The sequence below is a fragment of the Megalops cyprinoides genome, chromosome 8 (genome assembly GCF_013368585.1).
Source record: "Megalops cyprinoides isolate fMegCyp1 chromosome 8, fMegCyp1.pri, whole genome shotgun sequence".
In the NCBI taxonomy this organism is placed as follows: domain Eukaryota; kingdom Metazoa; phylum Chordata; class Actinopteri; order Elopiformes; family Megalopidae; genus Megalops; species Megalops cyprinoides.
This window is the reverse complement of record NC_050590.1, coordinates 21,418,050-21,443,528: the sequence shown is the minus strand read 5'-3', so window position 1 is coordinate 21,443,528 and position 25,479 is coordinate 21,418,050. Positions and strand designations below refer to the sequence as shown.

Sequence of the window (25,479 nt, the reverse complement as noted above, 5' to 3'; positions counted from 1 at the left end):
GAAGAACAGCACTTTCTACAAAGGGCAGTGCCATGCAGCAAGAACGACCTCCTCCCTTGGGTTTACATGCATAGCCCTCGACCTCTTCTCCACCCCATGGTCATAAGCCCATTGCTCCATCATCTTTGTGGGAGACTCCAGAATATGTGCTACAGTTCATTTTTCTGTAGGTGACCAAGATGAGTGTCTTTGATCAGCACATTTTAGTTTTAGTCACACACTGCTTGGGCTTGAGTGGGTAATCAGGAACAACAGAAAACCCCACTGAGAACACACACCGCATATATTTGCCAGTCCTAATGTTCTCAGATTGATACTTTTACTGCAGTGCACAGCACTGATTGGCTTTTGCATCACCAGTATTGTCATCCTCATCGTTTTTATCATCAGCTGCAAATTTATTATGGCTGCATTGAAAGGTGAGCTGTGGGAAATGAGTGCAATGTGTTGAGGAGGACTGTTTATCTAATGACCTACGCAACCACATGACAAGCTCCCTCTCCACAGCTGCAGTACAAGGAGTAGTCATAACATTGCCTAATAATGTTGTGGGAATACAGGCAGCACAGTATAGCCTTGCGTTTTACCTGACTTAAAATGGTTTAGCCTAAAGCTTTGCCCTGGGCAAGAACCATTCCCAGTTACTGGCAGCCCTTTTTCTGCTACCTCACATTCTGAACTACAGAGCCTCACAACTCCGCACATGAAGTATTAACATTGTCATCTGGTTTTTAACTGTATGAATTAAAAATAAATATGTATTTTTTATATTACGGTAGATTCAATTTTGGATTGATAAAAACACAGTCACATTCATAAGTCTTGATGTTCACACACTGTGATCTTTTTTACGTTCTGGGAGGCGGCTGTTGGAGTATTCCACAGTTGTAATGCGAACCGGGATGTTACACTGCCAAGTGTGTAGGATATATATTCACTTAGAAGGAAGTTATGATTCACCACAACTTGAAGCTAGTAAACAAATATGCATAGGAACAACATAGTTCCCAGAACTGTGCTGAGGTGGTGGTTCTAACATTGTTAACCATGTAGAACAAGCCCAGTAATGTAATATTCAAGAAAACACTTACGTTTGTTTTGCTTTTTCAGTCTTGAGTTACAAGGATGCAGAGTCTGTAAATTTTCTACTATAACCAAAGCATCACCTGCTCAATATAAAGCACCCAGGATGTGCATCCATGTGGGAGACAGTAGCATTATTACTCCTGCTTTTTAGCTGATTACCTGTTTTCAGGCAGGTACACGTACTCATATTTACTTATGTGTTTTGAATCAGTTTAACAATTTTCTTTATTTGCCTGTTTTCCAAAAAAAATAATATTTATTTGGTCAGATTTTGCAAGAGTGTGAGTGATTTCTTGACAGACACCCTCTTCTCTAGTACCCATCTCATTTTCGTCAAGCTAAAATCAGGGCGCTCGGGTTGTGGTGCCTGGGGTGGGAGTGAGGTTCTGTTAGGTGACTGTCTCTCATTAAAGCAGTCCATCATGGGGGTTAAAGCCACTTGCTCAGAGGCTGTGGCCTTCCTCAACATCTCCTGGAGCAGCTTAATGACACGTCCACGTTCCTACTGAGTGTGAGGGGAGGATGTTACAGACAGTTCTAACAAGGGTTACATTGTGTATGAATTCCTGAGGCCTTAAACAGCTAGAGCCATGGAATTTTTCCTAAAAAAAAATGGAATGAAATGTGTGGGAAGGCAGTAAATCACACTAATCAATTACGGGACGTGTCATGGAATTCCAGACACACGGACACAGCTCACACTGGGACCAGCTGTATCGGAATACACCCGTGACATAGCGTACCGTTAAAACTGGATTTGGAAATGGGTAAAAAATTTTAAAATGGCATTAAACAGATTAATTTTTGTGGAAATTCTCCAGCCTGTCAGTGTGCCTCTTGGCTGTTGAAACATTGGCAGTGTTTGTGGCCTCTGCTTGTAGTAGCTGAATATTCAGAACTGCGACTGAGGAGAAGACATTCTCATTCTCTCAGTCCTTCTGTTAATGTCGGTTACTCAGCATTTTCTTCTATCTGTCCTTTTCTCGGGGTCGTTTTTTACCCCCTTTCAATTGTTTGCTAGCAGCGGAGATTTGTCAAGGACTGTAGTGGTTCGTTAAAGAACATGGTACACTGACTGCAGTATACCGTCGCCCACATCTCTGCTCAGGGTTAAAACCAAAACTTTGCCCACAGCCTCTGAGGAGGAGCGTCTTAAACATGCATCAGGCTGGCATCTGTGCACTTATCATTTTATCATGACACCCAAACCTGCGGTACATTAATATATGTGATAGGGACTGTCTTCCACACAGTGCACTACAATGCAGATAAGTTTCTGCATTTGCGCAGATAGCAGGATGTGGATTATCTCCCGCACTTGCTTACAGTGCTGTTTATTTGTTATTTATTGTTTAGAGTTACTGCACGCAGGCTGTGAAAGAAAGGGAAAAAGGGGAAGAAAATGTTGCCTGATGTAAAAATGGGGAAATAACCTATACTGGAAGGAAAAAAAATACATCCACTATCAAACAAGTAACAAATAAATTTTGATCAAAGGTGATCTTGGATATGAAAAGGATGATCATTTAAATCTTAATTTCTGGGATTCTGTTAACCCTGTTTCACAGTGAGGTGGTTTTTGGGAGTTCCCCTTTATCACTCATATATTATATATTTTAAGGGTGTTCTCCTATCTGGAATATCACTGTACTGTTTCACTCTGTAGATTCATAGGTGGGACACTGCTTTGAAACATACATGTAAGAAATGAGAAACATGGGTAAAGCTGTCAGGCTGGAGAGACACTTCAGTGTCTTTTCTCTCAACCTCTTATCAGCAGTAGATCACTTCCCTTTTCTCTAGACTTCTCCAGTGCCTTAGGTTTCACCTAAGCATCCGTTGTTGGAACTGCATTTTCTTTTATATCCTTGTATTAGTTGGAAAGTTATTTTAAGCAAACAACATCAACAGTACCACTCTCTCCGGTGCATTGCCCAGGTAATGTTTTTGCAATGTGATATCATTGAAATGTTGAAAGAAGGTTAGATGTTGTACACCTCAGCTGATGTAATGCATGTGTGCCTGTGAATTGATAGCGTCTCCAGGTTGTAGATTTCCTTACGTCCAGGCCTGGAATGAACATATGTGCAAACACACACACTCACTCATATAGGAACATGCATGCATACAGGAATACGTGCACACACAAGCACAGTCACATATGAACATGCACAATCATACACAGACAGACACACACATACACTAATTGGGGGTGGATGGGCTAATCCTCTTCCTAGTCTCGGAGGCTTGGGACTTTGCTGGGAAAATGAGAGCTAAGGGGCTGCTTGTGCATCTAAACAGTCTTTCATTCTCTCGTTCTTTGATGCATTCTTAAACACACAGAAGCCATTTTGACACCCTTAGCAGCCAAAACTCGAAAGAGCCCACTCCACTTGTGCATGGTCTTAAGTGCTAATTATATAATCAAAGCTGGCATGCCACTTCCTGTCATATTTCATCCTCCTCTCCTCTGTACTTCTTGAACCCGTTGACCACTCCAGGCCTTTGAAATCTATACGGTATCCATTCCCTTCTTAAATGAGACACCATCAGCCCAAAACAACGTGCCAAGAGGTGTGTTCCCTCTGTAACCTGATGGTTTTGGATAGAAGAGTATTTACAGTAATCGGAAAGTGAACTAAGCAGTAGATGTTGAAGGACACAAAATGTGGACCATTCATCATAATGCTAATTTTAAAAATAACTATTTGGAAAAAAATAAGCCGTGGAATGTGGTGTTTTTTTTTTTGTTTTTTGATGATTTCATGGTAATTCTACCATGATTTCATTTGACTTTATTCCATTTTAGTTGTATGAGAATGGTCCTTTATTGGATAAATCAAATCCATGAAAACAAACAGAAGCAAATATAAAAATTGAACAAACTGGTAAAAATGAGAGAAAATCGACCCATTCTTCCTGAAAGATGGATGTTGTAATTTTGTGCTTTCCTGTTAAATTAACGTGAACACATTGTCGGGACAGACACTTCTAATTTGTTGGACACCTCTGCCTTTATTTTTACAACAGTGAAAAACAGAGGGAAGTAACTGTATCCAGTACCTGCACCTGTGGTGCTTTCTTAAACGCAGCCCATGCCCTGGAGGCTGGAACGCACTCGATCGGATGAGAATCAGAGCACCGGATTGGGAATAGACAATAGGACGTGCTATCAGGTTGTCGGCAGCAATTCGGCTGTCTGTCTCGTTCGGTGAGGGCTGGATCTGGACAGAGCAGTTCTAAATGTTTCAGCAACACAACAAACGGAAAACAAGGCACTGTATGCGGAAGCATAACATCCTAAGAATGCATTGACCTATTCAGAATTTCTTATTTCTTATTTTCCAGTCCTTCTTTTATAACCTTAATGCCATGCAAGGATTGAAAGAATTTATTTTAATTGTATTGTAAGATATTTCAGTATGGTGTCAACTTTTATATTATTTGAAGTTAAACTGTTCATTTTATGTGGAAGTTCCTAAGACCTTTGTGCTTAAAGTTATTCAGGCCACACCCTGATTTAAAAAAGGGAAATTGTAGAATTAAAAACAATGTTATATGCTTAGCATGTATGTTCATTTCAAGGTGTCCATGTTTTTTTCATCTTTTTTTATTAGAAGGCTACAGTATTTTATTTTAATCACATTAATATGGATCATCCACGCTAGTCAACTGATATGTGTGTTTACATGCATAGTATCGCTCTCTTTTATACAAGGGATCAAACTTTGTGCATTGTAAATTCTATAAAACAGTATATTTCAAATTGGAAAATGATTGTTTGACATTCCCAATTTGTCATCAGGGATGTTGTACAAACTTCTCAAAATATCATGACATTATAGCAAACTTAATAACTAATTATTTTAATGTATTTTTGAAATGTGTTGAAATGTGTTTTACATACATCAATGTAACCAACATTACCATTTAATATATAACAAAGCACTGTGTGCACATCAATCCCTAATGCACCCTAATGTTCAAAAGCAGAATGAACCAGTCTCAGTGCAGCAGGGTGTGCAGTTTTGGTTCACCAATTTTGTACTATTTTGTTCAATTTTGTACCAATTTTATTAAAGTAGGGGGAAGCGAGTGCTCTTGTTGTTTGTGTATATAAGTTGAAGGCCATGATGCCTCCCTCTCCCCTCTTTGGGAAGGTGAAGCTGGGCTGTTTCCCTCTGACAAACTGGAAGTGTTCTCCCATTTGCACAGTGTGGCACTGCCAGGCGGAAGAGGCTCTGCTGTGGCAGCAGCCTGTCATGCAGTTCTCGGTCTTGTCTCCTCTCTCTTTTCTCTTCCCCCCCTTCCCTCTCGTTTTCCTCTCCTCCGTCGGTGTACGTGTTATGTCATGCAGCAGTCCCGATGTCTGGCTCAGTGGTGTCTTAATTACGCATCCTGTTTACATCCTTTTGTGTTTAATTTCGGCACGTAGCGCACAGTCCCCCAGCGCACACCACGCCTCCAGCCCTCCCCCAACATCTCTCTGGCTGAGGCTGCTGGTTACTGGGTCAGAAGCAGTGCTCCGATCGGGAGGGCACCGTTGGCCCCTATCACCCGCTCCCTACTGGCAGCCCCCAGCGTAAGGATGCATCACGTCACATGCGCATAAGCACCGCCTTTGTCTCCTTCAGTTTTATTTTTAAACGGCCCTCCTCCTCTCGTCATGTGCAAAAATAAACCAACAATAAGACGATGTGTGACATGAGCTGCAGAGACCCATAAAGGGGCACCTCCGTTCTACAGCCTGAGCTTACGGCCTGGGCCCTGTTCTGTCAGACTGCTGTTAGGCCATCCAGGAAAAAGGGAAGATGACAGAGAAGGAACCGATGGAAATAAAGTGTTTGTTGAGGCTGTTTTCGGCGTTAGTGCACTGACCATTTTCCCCAGATAATTAAGTGTTCTCGTTAACACATATGCGGGCACGTCACACTCCCACTATGGATGTTTTTTTCTTTTTTCTTTTTTTATCTCCTGTATGGAAATGAGGCTGTTTTGTATGTGTCTGTGCATTTGGCAGTCTGTGCTTGTGCAGCTCACTAGTTTAGCAGCTTAAACCTTTGCCATGTTCCTCCTTCAGCAATATTTGAAAGCCATACAAACAAACTGGCAATCACAAACCAACTCTTCCCCCTCCCCACACAGACACACACACACAAACACACACACACACACACCGCATACAAGCACGCAGTGCACACGCACGCACACGCACACGCACGCACACACACACACACACACACACACACACACACACACTTTGAATAATTCCATTTTATACCACATATATTATTTGAGAGAAAAATGCCTTTCCCTTCCAGTTGTGTGCAGCATCCTCAGCAGCGTCTCGTTTATTTCCCTGCACTGCTCTCCACCCCATACGTTCCCAGCGCAGAAGGTTTGATTGCACGGCCTCTGATTGCATCATTAGCTATGAAGCGCTGTGCTCACTGAGACAGCCCTGCATTGTGGACATTAAAGCGCCATCCTGTTGTTTATGAGGAGAGGGCCTCATGTTCACCACTTCATCTCCCTAACACCCCCCCCCCCCTTCCCTGAGGATCTCTGCTACAGAAGGTAAACAGTTACTCCAGATGACTCCAGTACTGCTGCTCCTCCTATCCTTGTTTTTTTAGCCCCTGCATTTAAAAAAATACTGTAGCTGTATTGAGCAGACATTTACTTGATGTGTATTGTTGATACAGCACTGTCTGTTCATCCGTGTGTGTGTGCATGCACACGCATGTGTTTGTGTGTGTGTGTGTGTGTGTTGTGTGTGTGTGGTGAAACAGTACTGTACCTTCTAACAGAATCAGTCAATCTGATATAATGGTAAGCGAAGCATGGCTGAGACATTAAATGCTAATTAAAAGGGTTTAAACATTTTTTTCAAAGGCTTTACACACATTTCGCTTTTTACTGGAGGGCAAAAGTGCACATTTTGCTCAGAGTATTCAAAGACATCGGATGCATCTCAATCAGTGTGCAATTGCAATTCTGAACTGCACCAGGAAGTGATTTGTGTGCACATTTTGTAAATATTGTACATCCTCCAGCAAGAGGACTTTTATAGAATTAGCAGAGGACATCTTTTAAATTCTGGGGGTTGAAGCCTCATTAACTAGGCATACATGTTTGCTGCTGTAAACAGCTTAATATTTCTTAATGTCATCCCTGAAATGCATTATTAAGTGAATGAACTTAGGACCCTCAGTTTCTGGTTTTCAGTACTATCAAGTGATTAAGCGTAACATTAAGAGATAAAGCACAAAATAAGTTAGCATACATAATACGGATGGGAAAATTAAAATTGAAATGAATCACTTACTGTTGCATGCAAAGTAATTTTCTCAAATGTATTCTGTTTTTGATTTGTGAAAATTTTAGTCATTATGTTCAGTAAGACACATTATTTCCGTTTTAAGACAGAATCTTTACAGGATTGTTGGGGAATCTGGCGTATCCCTGTATGTTCTGATTTATTTAACTTGTACCCATGAAGTGACATAAACACTGCAATTATAAAAAAAGGGTGAATGTCTCTTTAAAGTCTCCGTCCGGCTGGTTATTTTCAGCGTGAGCTCAGCGCACATCACTTTTTATTAGCTTAATAAATCACCTTTGTTGTCAATCAAGCCACAGAGAATAATTGGATATGGTTGAAGCCTTGCCTGATGGATTATAAATCATTCAAGATTAAATTAAAAGATAATGCACAAACTTAATGGTTTGTGTTTTGCAGTCTAAATTGCCTTGGAGCACTGCTGTTTTAAAGCTTTATTGCAAGCCGTTTTTCTTTCTTCTAAACCTCACAGATTTCAGAGCTTTTATTGCTCCGCAGGCTAACTAAAGTTTCCCAGCCTGTTTGTGTGTATTTCTTGTGTTCAGTCTTTCGTCCACTCTGTGTTCAGCATGTGCGGTGCTCCCTCAACCCCCACTGAACTCTTCTCGCATATTACTATTTTGAAATTGGACATAGTAGAGTTATAGTAAAGGACATTATACCCAATCCTATCTAAGACCTCATCTTCCAATTAGATTAGAATAAGAAGATGCTGGAATAAAAAGGAACTGTTTCTGCAATAGGCACTGCTATCACTGGAGTACTGACAAGTTTGGCCAAGCCTCCCTCCCTGAAAAGAAAAAAGAGAAAAAAAATGTGGGCTTTGGAACCAGCTGGGTTGGACACAAAGGCATTAGCAGCTTCATTTCAGCTTTGTTTTTACCTTCAAATGAGGTGCAGGCAACCGACCCAAAAAGAAAACGACAAGGCAGATCAGGATGAGGGGGAGAGCTACCCTATACGTTTGCGTGAGACCTAGCAATTTGACTCTCTGTCCGTGACAGACCCTGCATTATCATAATTGTCTCTTCTACATGATCGGACAGTAAAATAATAATGTCATTTTATTTATAGCCAGGTTGGCCCCCTTCATGAGCCTCGTACAAGTTTCTGCCAAGTGGAGTAGGTCAGATGACATCTTTTGATCAGGCCTGTCCAAAGAGATCAGAGAAGAATGGCAGGTAATGGATACCCAACGACAAACCAAATCTAGAGCAGAAATAAGACTGCCAGCGCCTGCCAGTTACCCATTAGGGCCTCCCCTTCGCTGAGCATTCTGCCTGACACATCCGCCGACCACCTAAATCAGACGAGCGCCAGCTCTTAAAATTGTGTATTATCGTTGAAAATGGCTATTATTTCGTCAGTAACATTTGTGTTAGGGCCTTGCGTCTGCCCAGGACTGACCTGCAGTAAGGCTGGGGTCCCAGAGCATAGCACGCCGCAGGGCTCCCAGCAGGCCAGATCTGCTCCTTTCCATTACCCAGCCCCCCTCTAACAGGGAACTGACAGCCTCCCATGATTCTGCAGGGAGAGCAGAGGAGAGAGGGAGAGGGAGGGAGAGAGCCCTCTTTTATTTGATCTGCAGAGCGGAGCCGATCCCGGCACCTCTCAGAAGACACGGGGGGCAAGATTTCCCCCGTTTTTTGCCTCCTTGTGCACCCTGTCTCCCAGTCGACAGTAACCCCCCCTTTCTCAGCCCTCCTGGCAACAATGAGGGTGACCTCGCTTTGCCCCTGCAGTTTAGGAATGTGACTGCTCCAAGTGGAGTGCATCTAAATAAGAATGGGAGCTGTTGGATAATTTGCTGGAGATCATCATCCCTGCTTGATAATCGCATATTGTGTCTGCCTTTTGAGACAGAGCTGAAAGTGACGGCTGAGCACCCCCCCAACACACACACACACACACACACACACACACACACACACACACACACACACACACACACACACACACACACACACACGCCCCCTCCTCCTCCATCATCACAAACACAGCACACTTATGGCCTGGGTGGAAGGAGGGCAAAGGCAGTCCATGCACTTTGTATAGTTTCTTTCAACAATAACTGGAAAATTCATATATGTTTGTGTATGTTTGGTTTTGTTATACCCGTGCATATCTGTTGTATAGAGCATGGTATGTCAGATGCTAAAAAAGTTGCTCACATTCTAAATTCCTTTTTGGGAAGAGATGAATATTCCTATTTTGATAACTGTACATCTCTTTTTAGCATTACACGCAAAACCTCTTGTGGGGAGTATATTTGGGTATGTATCTGACGAGCAGCTCTGCTGGAGAGTGATCTTTGTGTGTATCTGGAATAATACTGCCAGCATACATCCTGCTCCAGCTCACCACTGCAGTGACAGAGAGACAACAGACAATGACAGAGAGACAACAGAGAGAGGTATCCTACAGTGAATTCATAGGGTCTGCCTGACTCCAGATTCAATGATGTCACATGTCACAAATACCATGCTCTGAAAGTGGCTGCAGTGAATTTTCTGCTGAGTGTTATCTCTGTCCTGATTGGTCATAAAGATTGGAAGAGCTGGTCTTACATGGTTCTTTGTTCCTCCGTAGAACATTACTTCTGTAGTTAGTGTTGCAATTGTACTGCAAGTATGAGAGTGTTGAGGGTGTTTGTATGGGTATCTGTGGTGTAACTCTGTGTTTGGTGTAGCCCTGGCTCTGGCTGGACGGGGTGGCCCTGTGATGAGTGCCACACTGTGATGTTTAATCCTGATCCGTGTGTTGATTTAATCCATTCCGAACAGGCTTGTCACTTTCACAGAGAACGCGTCAGAAAATTGCCAAGCATTTCCGGGATTGGACAGCAGCGTTAACACTGGCCAGAAATCAAACGCTGCACTGAGCGGATCTGAACGCACTGCCGAGCGAGAGCCTCCATCAGAAAACAAGTTCCCTTTGAAGTCCAAAACTCTACTCAGCCAGCTTTTAGGAAACATACATGTGAAAACATTCCCCACAGTCACACAGCAATTGGCCAGAAGGAGTGTGGTTGGAATTGTAATAAAGAACAAACATTATCAAAGCGCTGAGATGATGTTTAGATTGTGAATGACTTCTTGAATGTGTTTGCCTTTGGGCATTAGTAACATAGGGAGGAAGGTGGTATAAAGTAAAAGGAGGAGCTGAAGGAGCAGGAAGGGAGAGGGGTATGGTAAAGGGCTGGTATGGCTTTCATAGGAACATTTGTGCCACTTAGCCACTTTCAAGTGACAGTGTCAGATGACGGGGACGTGGTGTCAGGACAGGAAATGTCACTCCACAGGGACGTGCTGGAGACAGGCCGCTTGACTGTGAAGACAGTTGGCAGGGAGAGGGGCGGCCCAGTCCCTTTTGATTTGTCAGATGGGGGCTGGGGCCCTGCACTCAGCAGGACACCGGCAGCGTGGGTCCCCTCCACTCGTCACCTGTCTAGGTGAGCCGTCGGTGGGGGGATAGGAAGTGACAGGCCGCTTATGCATGGCCATCGCTGTCCTCCGTCCTCTTCTCACTCCCCTCTCTTCTCCGTGGCGACCGCAGTGATGTCTCCCGTCACCGGCGCCCGGGACGCACCCCTGGCGCGCCCACCGCATGCTCCTCAGCGCACCGCTGTCACAGCGGTCACGGCGTTGAGCAGACAGGGCCCCTCTCTGTTGGTCCTGGTGCGGTGGAGGAGAAGCGTATGCTTCACGAGTTTGACTCACACGCTCTGAGGCACCACCGCACTGCCATAAAGAAGTTGAACTTTGCCTATTGGCATGTTTACATGGGTGGAAAACACCTGCGCGAAATGCCGGGGACCACCATATGCTGCCGATAGGAAAGGGTTGAGTGGAACTGGAACACACTGTCTATGTTAAATTGCAGTTCCTTTTTTGCTTTGTCTTCATGGACAGTTAAATAATAATAATAAAATGTAACTTAACTGGGCTGGCATAATTAGTGATGGGCTTCATGCCTAAACTGTGAGGCTAGGAACAGCCCTTTGGCATTTCAGAGAGAGTGAGCGAGTGGATGTGTTTTATTGGTCACCACATTGGTCAGTGTATGGGGACAGTGTAGCAGTCTGAAAGTTGTGTGCATGTGTGTATATGGGTTCATGCAGTTTTGTCCTTGTATATGTTTTAAAGGCCTGAACAAGCTCACCAGCTAGAGCTGTGGTTTCTTTTCAAGTAATAACATCTTTAACAATTTGCCTTTTCAGGAAATGTTAATTAATTGACTCATGCTGAGTGACCCAAGACAAAAGGACTGAGCGAAGCTAAAAAAAAAGGAAGAGCAAAATCATAGTGATTCTGTGCCAAGTTCAGGGGCTATACCAGCATGCTATTAAAAGCCTGGTCTCTGTTAGCATGGAGTGAGAGGTGGAACCTTACTTGTAATACACACTCTAGACCCTAATCAAGGACCCCCCCCCCGCCACCCCCGTCCTTGCCATTGTAAAACAAAAAGGCATGCTAGTCAATCTGTATTTTTAGGAAACTAGGAAACACTTATTCAATGAGTTCTGCTGGCATGATCTGTGAACAGATTAGTGTTGCCTGTTTTTTTTGTTGTTTTTGGTTTTCTTTTTTTCTAGCAGGGGTGGAGAGACAGTTGGATTGTGAATTTATGCAACTGATCACAGTTATTAAATGACTGAATCTGCAAAAGAAGGAATCAACCCCCTCATTATGATAGCCAAGAATGAATGTTAAATGTCAAGGAGTTAGCATGGCACTGCAGGGAGGCACAGTGCACACAGAGATGTAGAAAACAGTAGGGCTTCTAGTCTCTCTTTTTTTAAGGCTTGTGTCTTCAGAACTATATTCTGTAATGTTTTTCTCTGCAGAAAACAAAGCTAACAGCTATCAGTTGACACAAGGTTCATGGTGTGTGTGTGTGCGTATGTGTGTGTGCGCGTGTGCGTGCACGTGCACGTGCATGCGTGTGTGTACGTATTCATTGTTGAATCAAATATTCTTGGCTTAATTGGGCTGCACAAAGAATACACATGCAGGATGGTTGTAGTATTTAAACATTTTAATTGCAAACTGTTCGTAATGATACGTTCATTAAGTACAACACACCACATTTCTTTGTACTATTTTGTAGCCATTTCCTGGCCATTAAAATTTGATACTGAAAAGGACGCAGATGTGATGTGTGCGCTATATTTTGACATAATGGAAAATGACAGTGACAAACGCTGGCTTTAAGAAATTCAGGTGCCTCCTGATATTACTTGCCAGCTCTCTTACTTACTCAGAGCTTCAGCTTCAGAGCACAGATGGTCAGTGAAGCATTGGAACACAGATACATGTGGGTGGCAAACCAAAAAAAAAACTTTTTTAGTTAATAATATGCACGTTTTAATTAGAGTACTACTACTGAATTACCAGCAAAAGGGAATCTGCATTTGAAAGGGCAGTAAACACCCAATGTAGAATAAATGGGGTTGATAAGATTTCAGTGTTTTAGGGCTGAATATTGTACTGTTCAGTCAAGAACATATGCAAATGTGTACATGTTTGCGTGTGTTTTGAAAAGTCACCTCTCTCTTTCCCAGTATCGCTGTCCTGTTTTAGAGTCGGGGCCACAATCAAACCTTTATGCTCGCACACAACAACATTATTGTTTGAAAAAGTTTGAATTCAATTTACACAACCTTTAATTTCTAGATAATAAGGAGTATTGCCCTTGTGAGAGCAAGCTGATGCATCATTGTGTTGGGAATTAAGGAGCTGTGGAAGTCAAATGAAGCTTTGTGGATTTAAGAAGGCATTTTTGTGATGTTACCGCTTGTGTGGAGTAGCATTTGAATTTATCTGAATGGTGGAGATTATCTTCACTGTTGACACTAACCACTTTGATTACATTTATATTAAGATATTTATTAAAAGGGGCATCAAGAACTTTTCTAAAAACTGGTCAGTATTTCACACTACTAATATTATTAATATGTCCAATGAGAAGTTGAAATAAATTTTAGGTTGTTGGGAGAAGTCGGTATACATTTGACAGGGGAAATACAGGTGTAACTAAATCCTGTACACGAAACAGAAGACCCTAGTGTGAACACTTATATTGTGTATTTTGTATTCATACTTATTTTACTAATGTGCCCTGTCATATCAAATATTTGTGAGGCTTTCCTGATTGCGCATTTTTTAGGTGAGAATTGAGCTCATGGACACACATTGCAGGTGTAGGTGTGACTGCCCACCCTGCCCACCACCTCCATTTATGCAGGACATCTAGAGGCAGGCCCTTGATGTGTTAGGTGAAGGCTCTAGTTGAAGAGGAGAGGGCTGCCCTGGAGGTGACTCCGTACCCTAACAATGGCACTACTCCCCTTGGCAAGGCTGTCGCTGCTCTCCCAACCCCCCCCCCCCCACCCCACCCCCCGTGCGCTCTTGCGATCTGTTTATGGTGCCTGCAAGCAAAAATGATATTCAACCGCTTCGCTGTCCCCGAAGAATCCAAGCTAGATTTGCTAGTTGCCCTTCTTAGTATGCGCAGTCAGTTCAAATCTGTGTTGAGACTGTTTATTCCGAGGCGCAGTTCTCCCATTAGTTTGTTGCCTCTGCTGTAATTATTAAAAGCATCGTTCTGAATCGGCGGGTTAGACTAAGATGGACATCTTCTCTGGAAGTGTCTGATGCTTGTGAGCGAAAAACAAAAATGTAAATGTTGATTTAGGTGTATTCAGTGTTGTATTGAAATCCATATTTACACAGATGGGATGTGGATTTCAGCATGAAGAAATGGTGCATCAAACCTTCTACAGCCTCTGCTGTAGTTAAGTGTAGTAATTCTGTGTGGAATTATGGGGGAAAATATTAGATTGTGTCCAATTATAATATGAGCAGTGAAGCTGGTTTTGCCTGCTGTGCTTTCTACTCAAAGATCATACGTGGCGTCTTTTCAATGGATATATGGTTTGTGACAGGGGCCTTTAAGGAAACAAAAAACTTCTGATTTGTTTTATTTTTTTATTTTTTCATCAAGGAAACAGTGGCTTCACCCTTCCCCCAGCCTGTGAGTTGTATACACAAAGGGAGCTCATCTTTGTTCAACTTTGAGGGCTTCTGAAAGCGCCTGTATCCACAGGGTGTAATAGAGAGGGAAAAGTATCCTCACAGCGCAGCCGACACCTCGAGTCTACGGTGCGCAATGTAAATACGCTGTCAGACACCCTTCAAGTGAATGGCATAAGGAGGTGATTAGCACTGTTCTCAATAGTGTTTATGCATAATCTTACAGTTTGACGCTACTCCGCCGCTGCCTCTTTATTGTCAGCATTTCAAAACCTGTTATATTTCTTAATCCACAGACACACACTTTGTCATTACAAATTTCATAAATGGTCAGCTATCATGATGCATATGCATACATTGCCTTGGTTTTCTCTTTCCTTAACATTTGAGGATTTAATGTTTTTTTTTTTTTCCTTTTTGTCATCTTTGGGTACATTATAGCTGATTAAAACTCACATGAACAGATGCAGACAAGCATACATGCAAGCCTTGAGTGTGACGTCAATAGCTGTTTTTTTATCACTATATGTAAAAAAGGATGTAGTTTTGACACAAGCCATGGCAGTGAGTTTTAACATATTTGTGTAAGTATGAAATAATGGATGTTGTTTTATTCACTAAATTACTGAGCCTCTGTTTTTATTCAGTCACAGACTCATGGCAAAGGCAACCATTATTGTTTTTGGAACGATTCCAATTTTGTCATGGTGTTGCAGCTACAGCCCAACACTGTTCTGCCTTTTTGAACAACCTATTTGTGCATCTTCTGGCTGTGGGCGATATCTTTCTCAGTAGCATCTTTAACATCATTAAATGATCTTAACTGTCCATTCAGATCTTGATATGTGATATTCATTTGTAAAAATACAGATGGAAATGGATAGATTGTAATGAGGGCAGGCATGAGGGTAAGTGATCGGCAGGCTGGACTGTAGAGTTTGTACAATCTGAGCTAACTTTACCCCCACTGATTGCAAATGCCTTACATTTAAATGCAGGAGACCATTTGAACCCCTCCACTCCAGCCCTGCAGAACCCCATCAGTGGAGGGTGTTGACCCGACCCCCCCACCCACCACTGGTTTCTCTTTCTTTCTCTTTTGCTGCCGCACTGGTTATTCTAATCCATCTCAATACGTTTTCGTGGTCCCTGCCTGAACAGATATGGTCAGTGACAGGGGTTAGAGTAGTCTTATGGAACGTTTACTTGTAGCCTCTGAGAGTGGGCCCCATTCATCAGGCGCCCAGGTCGATGGCACAGCTCAGGGATCGATGGGAGGCCTGGACGATCCCTCTCTCCCGCCAGTAATGCGCTCGCCCCCCGTGGGCCCGCCACACATTCACACACACATTCCTGGCCTCCCGACCAATTCGTCTGTGCATGTCAAATTGCAATAATTAAGCATTATTGATCTTAAATTCAATTAACTTCATTAACGCAGGTCATGATAGTGGTGAGTTAAAGGGAGGAGAGAACAGTGACTTTGTTGGGAACGAGGGATAGGTAGTTGGTATATATATATAAATTTTTTGCTCTCCCGGCTTCCAGTGAGATTGTCAGCTTAAGGCTACAAACCATTTTCTCTGTAATGATAACACATTGCAGTCACTGACATATTAGTGAGTGATATCTTAAATTATAAATGTTGGGTTTGATGCTATATATAGCAAGTTTAATTATGCTCCCCCTTTCTTACAATTTCTCAGACATCCACATATATTCTAGAAGGCTGAAGATGTTCGGAACACCTGTGTCTTTTCCAAATCTGTCTCTGTTCCATGTAGGCAAGAAACACAAACTTCAACTTTAAAAGATTGTACCCCTATTGCTGTAAAACTTAGTGTGACTTTCAGGGAAGCGATGGAGGGAGGGAGAGACTAACACATGCCGTACACCTTGGCTGACACTCATGCTAATGTGCACGTACTCCCTGTTGCCGCAAATATTTGTGGTGTGATTCAAATACACAGATGCCATATCCTCTCGAATCTATAATGCATTTTCATTAGGCTTTTTAGACAGTCGCATCATGCTGTCAGAACATTTTTTATGTTTGTTCATTAATCTACTGATTCACCAATTTGTTCTTAATAATAAACAACAGTTTCATATAGATTTCCCTGATTTAATGATATTGTGCTCCTCACTAGTTCATGAAGGCTTCAGTTTAAAAGACCTTGACAGATTTCTTAAAATTTTATTAACAAGAGATGAGGACACTGGGCAGTGGGAGTAGTAATGTATACATTTCTTTCCTCAGAGCATATAAAAAGTACTTGCGTCTTTTTGTTTTTACAAAAAAATATATATTACAATGCACCTCACAGTGAGTTATAATGATGAATAAATGAATATTTATTTTGTGTTGGTAACTGTTTAGTGAACACAGTTCTGACAAAAATTGTTGGAAGTCAATAGCATCCTTTTTTATTGAAAGTACAGTGGTGTTTCCCTGAGTTTCACGTGGAATGAAAAAAAAAAAAAACAGGACTGGCAGTATTGTGAAACAGGAAAACATTCCAAGCACCCGTTTTGAGTTAAGCTTCACCCTTGAATGAATTGTCCCTGTGCCACCATTGGTAAGTCCCCAACCCCCAACCCCTGCATCTGTTAAAATGACTTTTTTTTTTTGTTAGATGTGTTAGTTGACAGAAAGCAGAGGCTTTCCCCACTAATTAACTGGTGAAGTTTTTAATGTTTCACTTTTGCAGACTTTTATTTCCTCCACTCCAACACAAGAATAGGATATTCTCTTCTGTTTGAGTAAAAGTCTAGTTATTTCACAAAAAAGTGCATCCTAGTACTTGAATGCAATTTGTGGTTTATTTTTTATTTGAAAGAAATGCACTTTCACTGACAAATGAAACTCTGATGGTAACAAATTCTCAAAATACCTTATATTGATTATGGTTACTATTGCTGAATTATTGTTGTATGTGGTCATTTTTAACATATTGAAATTATCTAAAACACTTGATAGACTTGTATAGTACTGCATAAATAAATTGCATATGTTACCAATGAAGATTGAGTGAGGAAAAAACATTGTGTTCATGTTACACGTCTGTAAAAATTCAACCTTTTCTTATCAAACATGTTAAACAGCATCTTTAGGCACAAAACAGTTATGCACATGACTCAGGTGCAGGTATCAGGTATTCGCTAACTGCAATATCAACCAAACAAAACCCTTGCTTCTAGCATGATAGCGTGATTTAAACAGTTCTGCTTTGCATGTACACTCCAGAACATATTAATATCAGTCTCCCTGTTTTCTCAGATGCCAGTTACTTCAGGGGGTTATTTTCATTTTCTTATTTAATGCTGCCCCCCTTTCTAATTAACTGTGCACCTGCATGACATGGCTTGTACTACAGTCTTGAGAAAGACGGGTATGAAAACTCAATATTGTTCCCAGCAAGAACATCATGTCTCTGGTCAGTTTTGGGCAGGCTGGTCTGGCCCATGTCCAGCAGTGCCTTGTGTGAACCACTTTGTGTGTCCAGTATTCTGGGGTCTTTCCAAACACACCTCTCACTGCCATCGTGTGTCATCTTGCACCACGTGACCATTTTCGCAGTCCCAGCAGGAGGCTGCGACCCAAGGGCCGAAGGCCATATTGCAGTGTTTGTCTGTTTGTGCCTTTTTACACCCCAAACTGAATTTACAGAAACATGGCAGGAGATGGTGTGTCCCTTCAAGTTCAGAGGAAGGTCAGTCTCCGGGAAATTTCTTCACACATTGGGTGAGGGAAAAGGGACCAGATCCAGTACAACCGCTTTGGGGTCCTAAAAAGTGTGTTTACATTCTCTCAGCCTAGCATTGTTGTTGAACACACTAACCTGTCTGCTCCATTTTTCAGAATGTGGCCTGATTACGTTTGATAGGTTACGGATCATAATTTGGGTGTGTGTTCTGGAGAATAGACAACGCTGACAGTTTGCCATTTTGTGAGATTGTATTCCGTTCCCTGGTTACGTTGTTAAAATCTGCTAACCATTTCAGCATGTGGTTTAGTTATGTTTATGTTTAAGTGGGGATTGTGTTTTGTGAGCATTCACATTAGATACTGGCCTTGATGTGTGCGCTGGTCAAGTTCTATTGCTTCCTCAGCGAGACCATTGTTCTCTTAAACAGCTGTCGTTCTGGTTGATTAGGAACAGATGGCAGACTGTGTGTGTGTGTGTGTGTGTGTGTGTGTGTGTGTGTATGTGTGTATGTGTGTATGTGTGTGTGTGTGTCTGCCTGTAGCTGTGTGCTTGGCCATGTCTATGATGTGTGTATGGGCAGAGACACCCTTATGATCAGAACAGGCTGTTTTGATATGCATGTTAATGAACATGATGATTAAAAATCCAAATTCTCATTGATGGGATAAGAGCGACCAGTCCTTTTCATGGGAGAAGGATTCTGTTTTCTTTCCCCTTATCTTCTGAGTGTATCTGTTTTCTGTGGTTGTTGCGAAAGGCATTCATCCATTACATTTCACACAAGGCCTTTCTCTACCCGCAGTGTCTCAAGATGCAGAACATTTTAATTTCTGTCATTATCGTAACACAGTGACAAAATGTTTTCTCCATAAAAATAGACCAAAAATAAATGAAAGTGGACTTCTCAATGACAAATAACAACTGTACTGATTAGAAGGGAAAATGTGAAAAAAAATGTGAATTAAAGTTTTCTTGTGGATATGCAGATTTTGTTCCTTTGTGACTCTTACTTTGTAAACTAAATCATACTCAGCATTTTACAAAGGTAGCTCTGTACCACTTGAATATTGCCACTATCAAAAGTGAAGAAAACCTTCTGCATTGCCATATGTATACATCACGTAAGGTAATCATAAAATACAAACTGGAATTTTTATAATAGAATTAGTTTGAATTGATGCTAATCAAGATGGTTTCATCATATTGTTGTTATACAGTTATACATTTATAAAGAACTGATGGTTAATTTAGTTTCCTCCTAGTCAGAGGTACAAGTCCCTCTGAGACAAATATTTGTAAGTGAACGCATTGTTTCTGAAACATTTCAGTTTGATCATCACATTAAACAGAGTAAAAGATGTATGTAAAAAAGACTTGGAGCCTGGAGTGCCTGGAGGCATGCTTTTTATTGCAGCAACACTGTAAGTTATGTGTTGTGCCTCTACATCTTCGCTTGCATCCCTGCCAATCACAACAAATGACTAACCTCATGATGACAGTGTTTTTTTTTTAAGTTTCACTGTTGATGCACTATACAGAACTGATGCAGATAGAGAAGACAGTAGAGGAGATGACTGGTGAAGTTTGAGATCTTACTCTGATAGTCATAGTAGTTCATCCCCAAAACAGGTGCAGACAATAGCTGGCACAAGATTAAGTAGTACTCAAAACTCAATTTGCCCGTATGAATTCAGGTAGCAATTATTTTATGATATGGAAGTGTGAAACTAGTTGTGAGACATATCATATTTATATATTTAGAAATCTATGAGGTTTGAGAAAAAAGTTGTATATTAGAAAAATTGAATGCGAGGAATAACACAAACAAATAAAGGTTCAGCTTTTCACTGAAAATCTTGAATGCAGGGGTCAGATTGCTTAAATTGAAATAATTTGCATAGTTAATTATCTTTGTTTTAGATAATTTGTGTTACATGCTAAAGTATTTACCTGACCAGGTTTTTCACATATAGATTTGACAATGGAGGTTGGACTCTATTGGTTCTTATTGTAGTTAAAAATGAATATAAGATGATATAATATGTGTTCTTTAAGTCTCAAAAATGTTCAAGTTCTTGTTTCCCTGTGGTTGTGAGGATAAATGTCAGGGTACAAAAGTAAGAATTACAGTTAATATCCCAAGAAATTTGTACAACATTTGGATATACATGTAGTACATTCACGTCAACATTTCCCAGTTGTTCATGCTAGAAGCTGAATAAAAATGTAAACATAACAGCCTGTTGATTTAATGTTTAGTTTTTTTAAACAAAAAACTATTGAAACTTTTTTTTACCCTAGTAATGTGCATCTCATGTCTTGTTTTCATTGTTCTGAACTGAAAATGGGTCAAATGTCAATTTGAAATGTTTTCCTTAAACAATAAATAATCACTTCCTACCACTGATTCTTTCAGTAATTCATTTTGCATAAATTGAAGGAAAAGAAATGAGTTATCCAAATTTTTTGAATCTCTTGTTATTTACATAAGTGTATGTCATTTACAGAGATCCATGGTTGAAATTTGTATATGTTCATTTGATTTACCAAAAGACGAGCCGCGGATCTGTAATGAGTGAAAATGCATGCTTAATTTAAATGGTGACTGCGTCTGTTAGGAAATGCATTAGAGGCAGGAGAAGTGTAAGACATATTAATTGACAGACAGGAACTGCTGTCTCGGAGGTTGATACAAGTAATTTATTACTTTAGAAATGAATGCCACCTCCAGAATGTGCTTCATTAATTTCAAATTTAGTTTTAATTTCAAGCTGTTGCCCCTTGAGAAGAATAAGGTGGCAAATTATGTTTGAAGAGAGGGGATTTTTTTCTGCAATAAAAAATGAAGAAGACAGGAAGAAAACTTTATTCCACTTAGCCAATAACATGAATATAAGAGGGGGGATTACCAAAGGAGAATTACATAACAGTGGGTGATTTCAGATGATTTGAGAATGATTATTTTGTCTGTCAGAATTTGGAGAGGACATTAATGTTTGATATTTTTATCAAGGTATGTTGTGGTGGCTCCTGGTGGAGTGTACTTCACAGACTCTCTCTTTTTCTTACAGCCTATGTTCCTGATGAGCTGAGGGAGGCTGCTCTGTTGGACGAGGATGTGGAAGCAGATGACTCAGCTGCTGAGGAGGAACCCCCAGTTAAGTACATGTGTTCAGAGAAGGACTTCCTCATCAAAGACGGCCAGGGCTACCAGGGGTCCCCGGCAGCCGAGTTCTCCAGCCATGAGATGGACAGTGAATCGCACCTCAGCGAGTCCAGTGACCGCATGTCCGATTTTGAGAGCGCTTCTGTGAAAAATGAGGAGGAAATGGCCAAAGAGCCCTTGACCACAGCCACGCCCAGTGAGGATGCTCCACAGGGTCCAGACAGCTTGGAGCAGATGAAGGCCATCTATACCAGCTTCCTGACCAACTCCTACTGGTCATCCCTTAGCCTGAATCTCACCCAGCCTGCCACAGAGAAGCCACAGCGGAGCAGCAGCAGTAGTAGTAGCAGCAGCAGCAGCAGCTGTGGCAGCGGCAGCTATGACTGGCACCAGTCCGCAGTGGCGAAGACCCTGCAGCAGGTGTCTCAGAGTCGGCTTCACCCTGAGCCCAGTCTCTTCAGCACCGTGCAGCTCTATCGCCAGAGCACCAAACTATACGGCTCTATCTTCAGTGGTGCCAGCAAGTTCCGTTGCAAGGACTGCAGTGCTGCGTACGACACTCTAGTTGAGCTGACAGTGCATATGAATGAAACTGGGCACTATCGCGATGATAACCATGAGACAGACAGCAATGGCACCAAACGATGGTCCAAACCACGCAAACGCTCCCTCCTGGAGATGGAGGGAAAAGAGGATGCTCAGAAAGTCCTCAAGTGCATGTACTGCGGCCATTCTTTTGAGTCTTTACAGGACCTCAGCGTCCATATGATCAAGACCAAACACTACCAGAAAGTGCCTCTCAAGGAGCCCGTAACCCCTGTGGCCGCCAAAATTATCTCATCTGCCCGAAAGAGGGCACCCATAGAGTTAGACCTCCCCAGCTCCCCAGACTCCTCAGCAGGAACCCCGAAACCCTCGTTGACAGACACCAGTGATGTCCTACAGAAGGCCTCCAATCCCTACATCACCCCCAACAACCGCTATGGACATCAAAATGGTGCCAGCTATGCCTGGCAGTTTGAGTCACGGAAGTCACAGATCCTCAAATGTATGGAGTGTGGAAGCTCTCATGACACTCTGCAGGAGCTTACTGCCCACATGATGGTAACAGGCCACTTCATAAAGGTGACCAACTCAGCTATTAAGAAAGGAAAGCCCATCATGGAGTCCCCACCTATGCCCATGCCATCTACTCCTGCTGAGGAGAAAGTCCAGTCAGTGCCGCTGGCCGCCACTGCATTCTCCCCTCCACCTGTGCCCCCACCCACCAGCATCTCACCCAAGCTGTCTGCAGAGATAAAGAAGGAGGAGAAAGAAGTGGAGTGCACAAAGGAGGTTGGCAGCAAAGACAAGAAGATGAATGATGAAGAGGAGGAGAAATTTGACATCTCCTCCAAATACCACTACCTAACAGAAGAAGACCTCGAGGAGAGTCCAAAGGGGGGGTTTGACATCCTCAAGTCACTGGAGAACACTGTTACGTCAGCTATCAACAAAGCACAGAATGGTGCCCCCAGCTGGGGGGGTTACCCCAGTATCCATGCGGCATACCAGCTGCCCAACATTATGAAGCTTTCTCTGGGCTCAGGGAAAAACTCTCCGTTGAAGTACATGTTTACAGGAGGAGAGGTCCTGTCCCCCACCAAAAGCCAACCTCTGATCTCCCCTCCCAGCAGCCAGACCTCTCCTCTGCCCAAAAATAACTTTCATGCCATGGAGGAACTGGTAAAGAAAGTCACTGAGAAAGTGGCTAAAGTGGAAGAGAAGATGAAGGAGCCTGAGGTGAAGGCCTCCCCCCTGAGGCATGCCACACCCTCCCCCTGCAGTAGTGAAGCTGGGGAGTCAATTAGAGGGGACTCTCCCAAAGAAAGGCGTGCTAAAACCCCAGAGAGCAGTGGAGGCAGCCACAAAGATCCTAACAGTGACACCCTGGCTAAAGAGTCACTGGAGAATGGAACAGACTCTGTGAAGCTCCCTGCCTCCACTCTGTGTGGCAGTACTGCCATTATTACCGACCACCCACCTGAACAACCCTTCGTCAACCCATTGAGTGCACTTCAGTCTGTTATGAATGTGCACCTAGGCAAAGCTGCCAAACCAGCCTTGCCTGCACTAGACCCCATGAGCATGCTCTTCAAAATGAGCAACAGCTTGGCCGAAAAGGCTGCAGTCGCCACCCCACCCGTGCAGACCAAAAAAACTGAGCATTTGGACCGCTATTTCTATCATGTCAACAATGACCAGCCAATAGATTTGACGAAAGGCAAGAGTGACAAAAGCTGCTCTTTGGGTTCAGCTCTCCTGTCATCCACGTCGACTTCGTCGTCTGCCTCTCCCTCATCTGCTGTGACAACGGCAAAGACATCTGCAGTCGTGTCATTCATGTCAAATTCTCCACTGCGTGAGAATGCCCTGTCAGACATCTCTGACATGCTGAGGAACCTGACAGAGAGTCACACGTCAAAGTCCTCCACACCTACCAGCCTGTCGGAGAGGTCCGACGTGGAGGGCGCGACCCTGGAGGAGGCAGAGGAGAGCTCCCCAGCCCAGAAACGCAAAGGCCGACAGTCCAACTGGAATCCCCAGCACCTGCTGATCTTGCAGGCTCAGTTTGCTGCCAGCCTACGGCAAACATCTGAGGGGAAGTACGTCATGTCAGACCTCAGCCCTCAAGAACGGATGCACATCTCCCGGTTCACCGGCCTGTCCATGACCACCATCAGCCATTGGCTGGCAAATGTCAAGTACCAGCTGAGGAGGACAGGTGGGACCAAGTTCCTGAAAAACCTGGACTCTGGTCACCCTGTGTTCTTCTGTAATGACTGCGCCTCCCAGATTCGTACCCCCTCCACATACATCAACCACTTGGAGTCACACCTGGGCTTTAGGCTGAGGGACCTGGCCAAGCTGTCCGGTGACCAACTCAGCAGCCAGATTGCACGGCACACCAAGGGCCTGTCTGAGAAACTGCTCTCTACCCCCTCCCCATCCCCCTCCCCTGAGGACGAGGGCAATGGCACCTCCTACCAGTGCAAGCTCTGCAACCGGACGTTTGCAAGCAAACACGCCGTTAAGCTACACCTCAGCAAGACCCACGGAAAGTCTCCTGAGGATCACCTCCTATACGTTTGTGAGATGGAAAAGCAGTAGCGCCATCCTGGGACTCATTGTGCGTTTCCTCTGTCTCTTCTTTTAAGTGACATTTTTAAAAAAAAAAGGAAACAAAAAAAAACATGAAAGAAAAAAAAAAAACTGCACAAAGATGCCATAAAACTACTGTTTAGTTTCGGCACATGGTCTTGATTTATCTCCAGAGGAGACTTGCTCTGGCCCAAAACCTTTTTCCCTTTTTTTTTTAAAAGATCTTTCCTTTCTAACTGTACAGTGTTTAATATAGAGGCGCTGCATAATCAGCTGTTGTTACTGGTAAAAAAATGAAGGAAAAAAAAGAACATTTAAAATGAAGTGGTATGTGTTTGGAATTTGTGTAAATTGGATTTAGTTTCTTTGCATCCTCGAGATGCATTAAGCTGCATGCGTTAATGGACAATTTAGTTAAGCATTTAATAACTAAATCTGGTGCACTTTTCTTTTCTCTTTTTGTTAATGTGACCTAAGTGTGCTGGTATCAGCATCTAACATTTAACCCTCTGAGTACGGCAAAGCACTTCGACATTAAGTTTTCCAAAACCAATATTAAGGAGAAATGAATGAGATAAAAAATTGGCCTAATTATTCAATACAAGAATATACACAAAGACAACAGTCCAACATTCAATTCTTGTACAGGTGTATATGTTGCATATGGGTGTATGAATCCAAAACTGCAGTCTTGATTTTCATTGATTCAGGGGCCTTTATGAATTCAGGTCTATGTAAAAATGTATATATAAAAATATAAACCAGTTCCTGTCTAAATTATGCATCATTTTTATATTTTTAATTTAAGATGATTATGACTATCTACTGGTGCACAATATATGAAGACATTAATTAAATTGTTTTGCACAATAGTTTTATAAATATGTTATTTAATCAAATGATATAAATAGAAATGTTCACATAAAACTTTTATTTCCACCTCGTGCTCAAAGGGTTAAACCTCTAGTACAAAGCTGTACTGTATTTCTTGAACATTAA

General features: G+C 42.4%; 1 protein-coding gene across 1 annotated transcript in view; it reads left to right on the top strand.

The window, feature by feature from the left end:
• tshz3b (teashirt zinc finger homeobox 3b) overlaps positions 1-25,245 on the top strand; it is a 37,733-nt gene extending 12,488 nt beyond the window's left edge. Inside the window, exon 3 of the mRNA XM_036535721.1 lies at positions 21,245-25,245. Coding sequence (XP_036391614.1) covers positions 21,245-24,489 — 3,245 coding nt within the window. The 3' untranslated portion in view covers positions 24,490-25,245. The remainder of the gene's footprint in view (positions 1-21,244) is intronic.
• Positions 25,246-25,479: the final 234 nt, after the last annotated feature.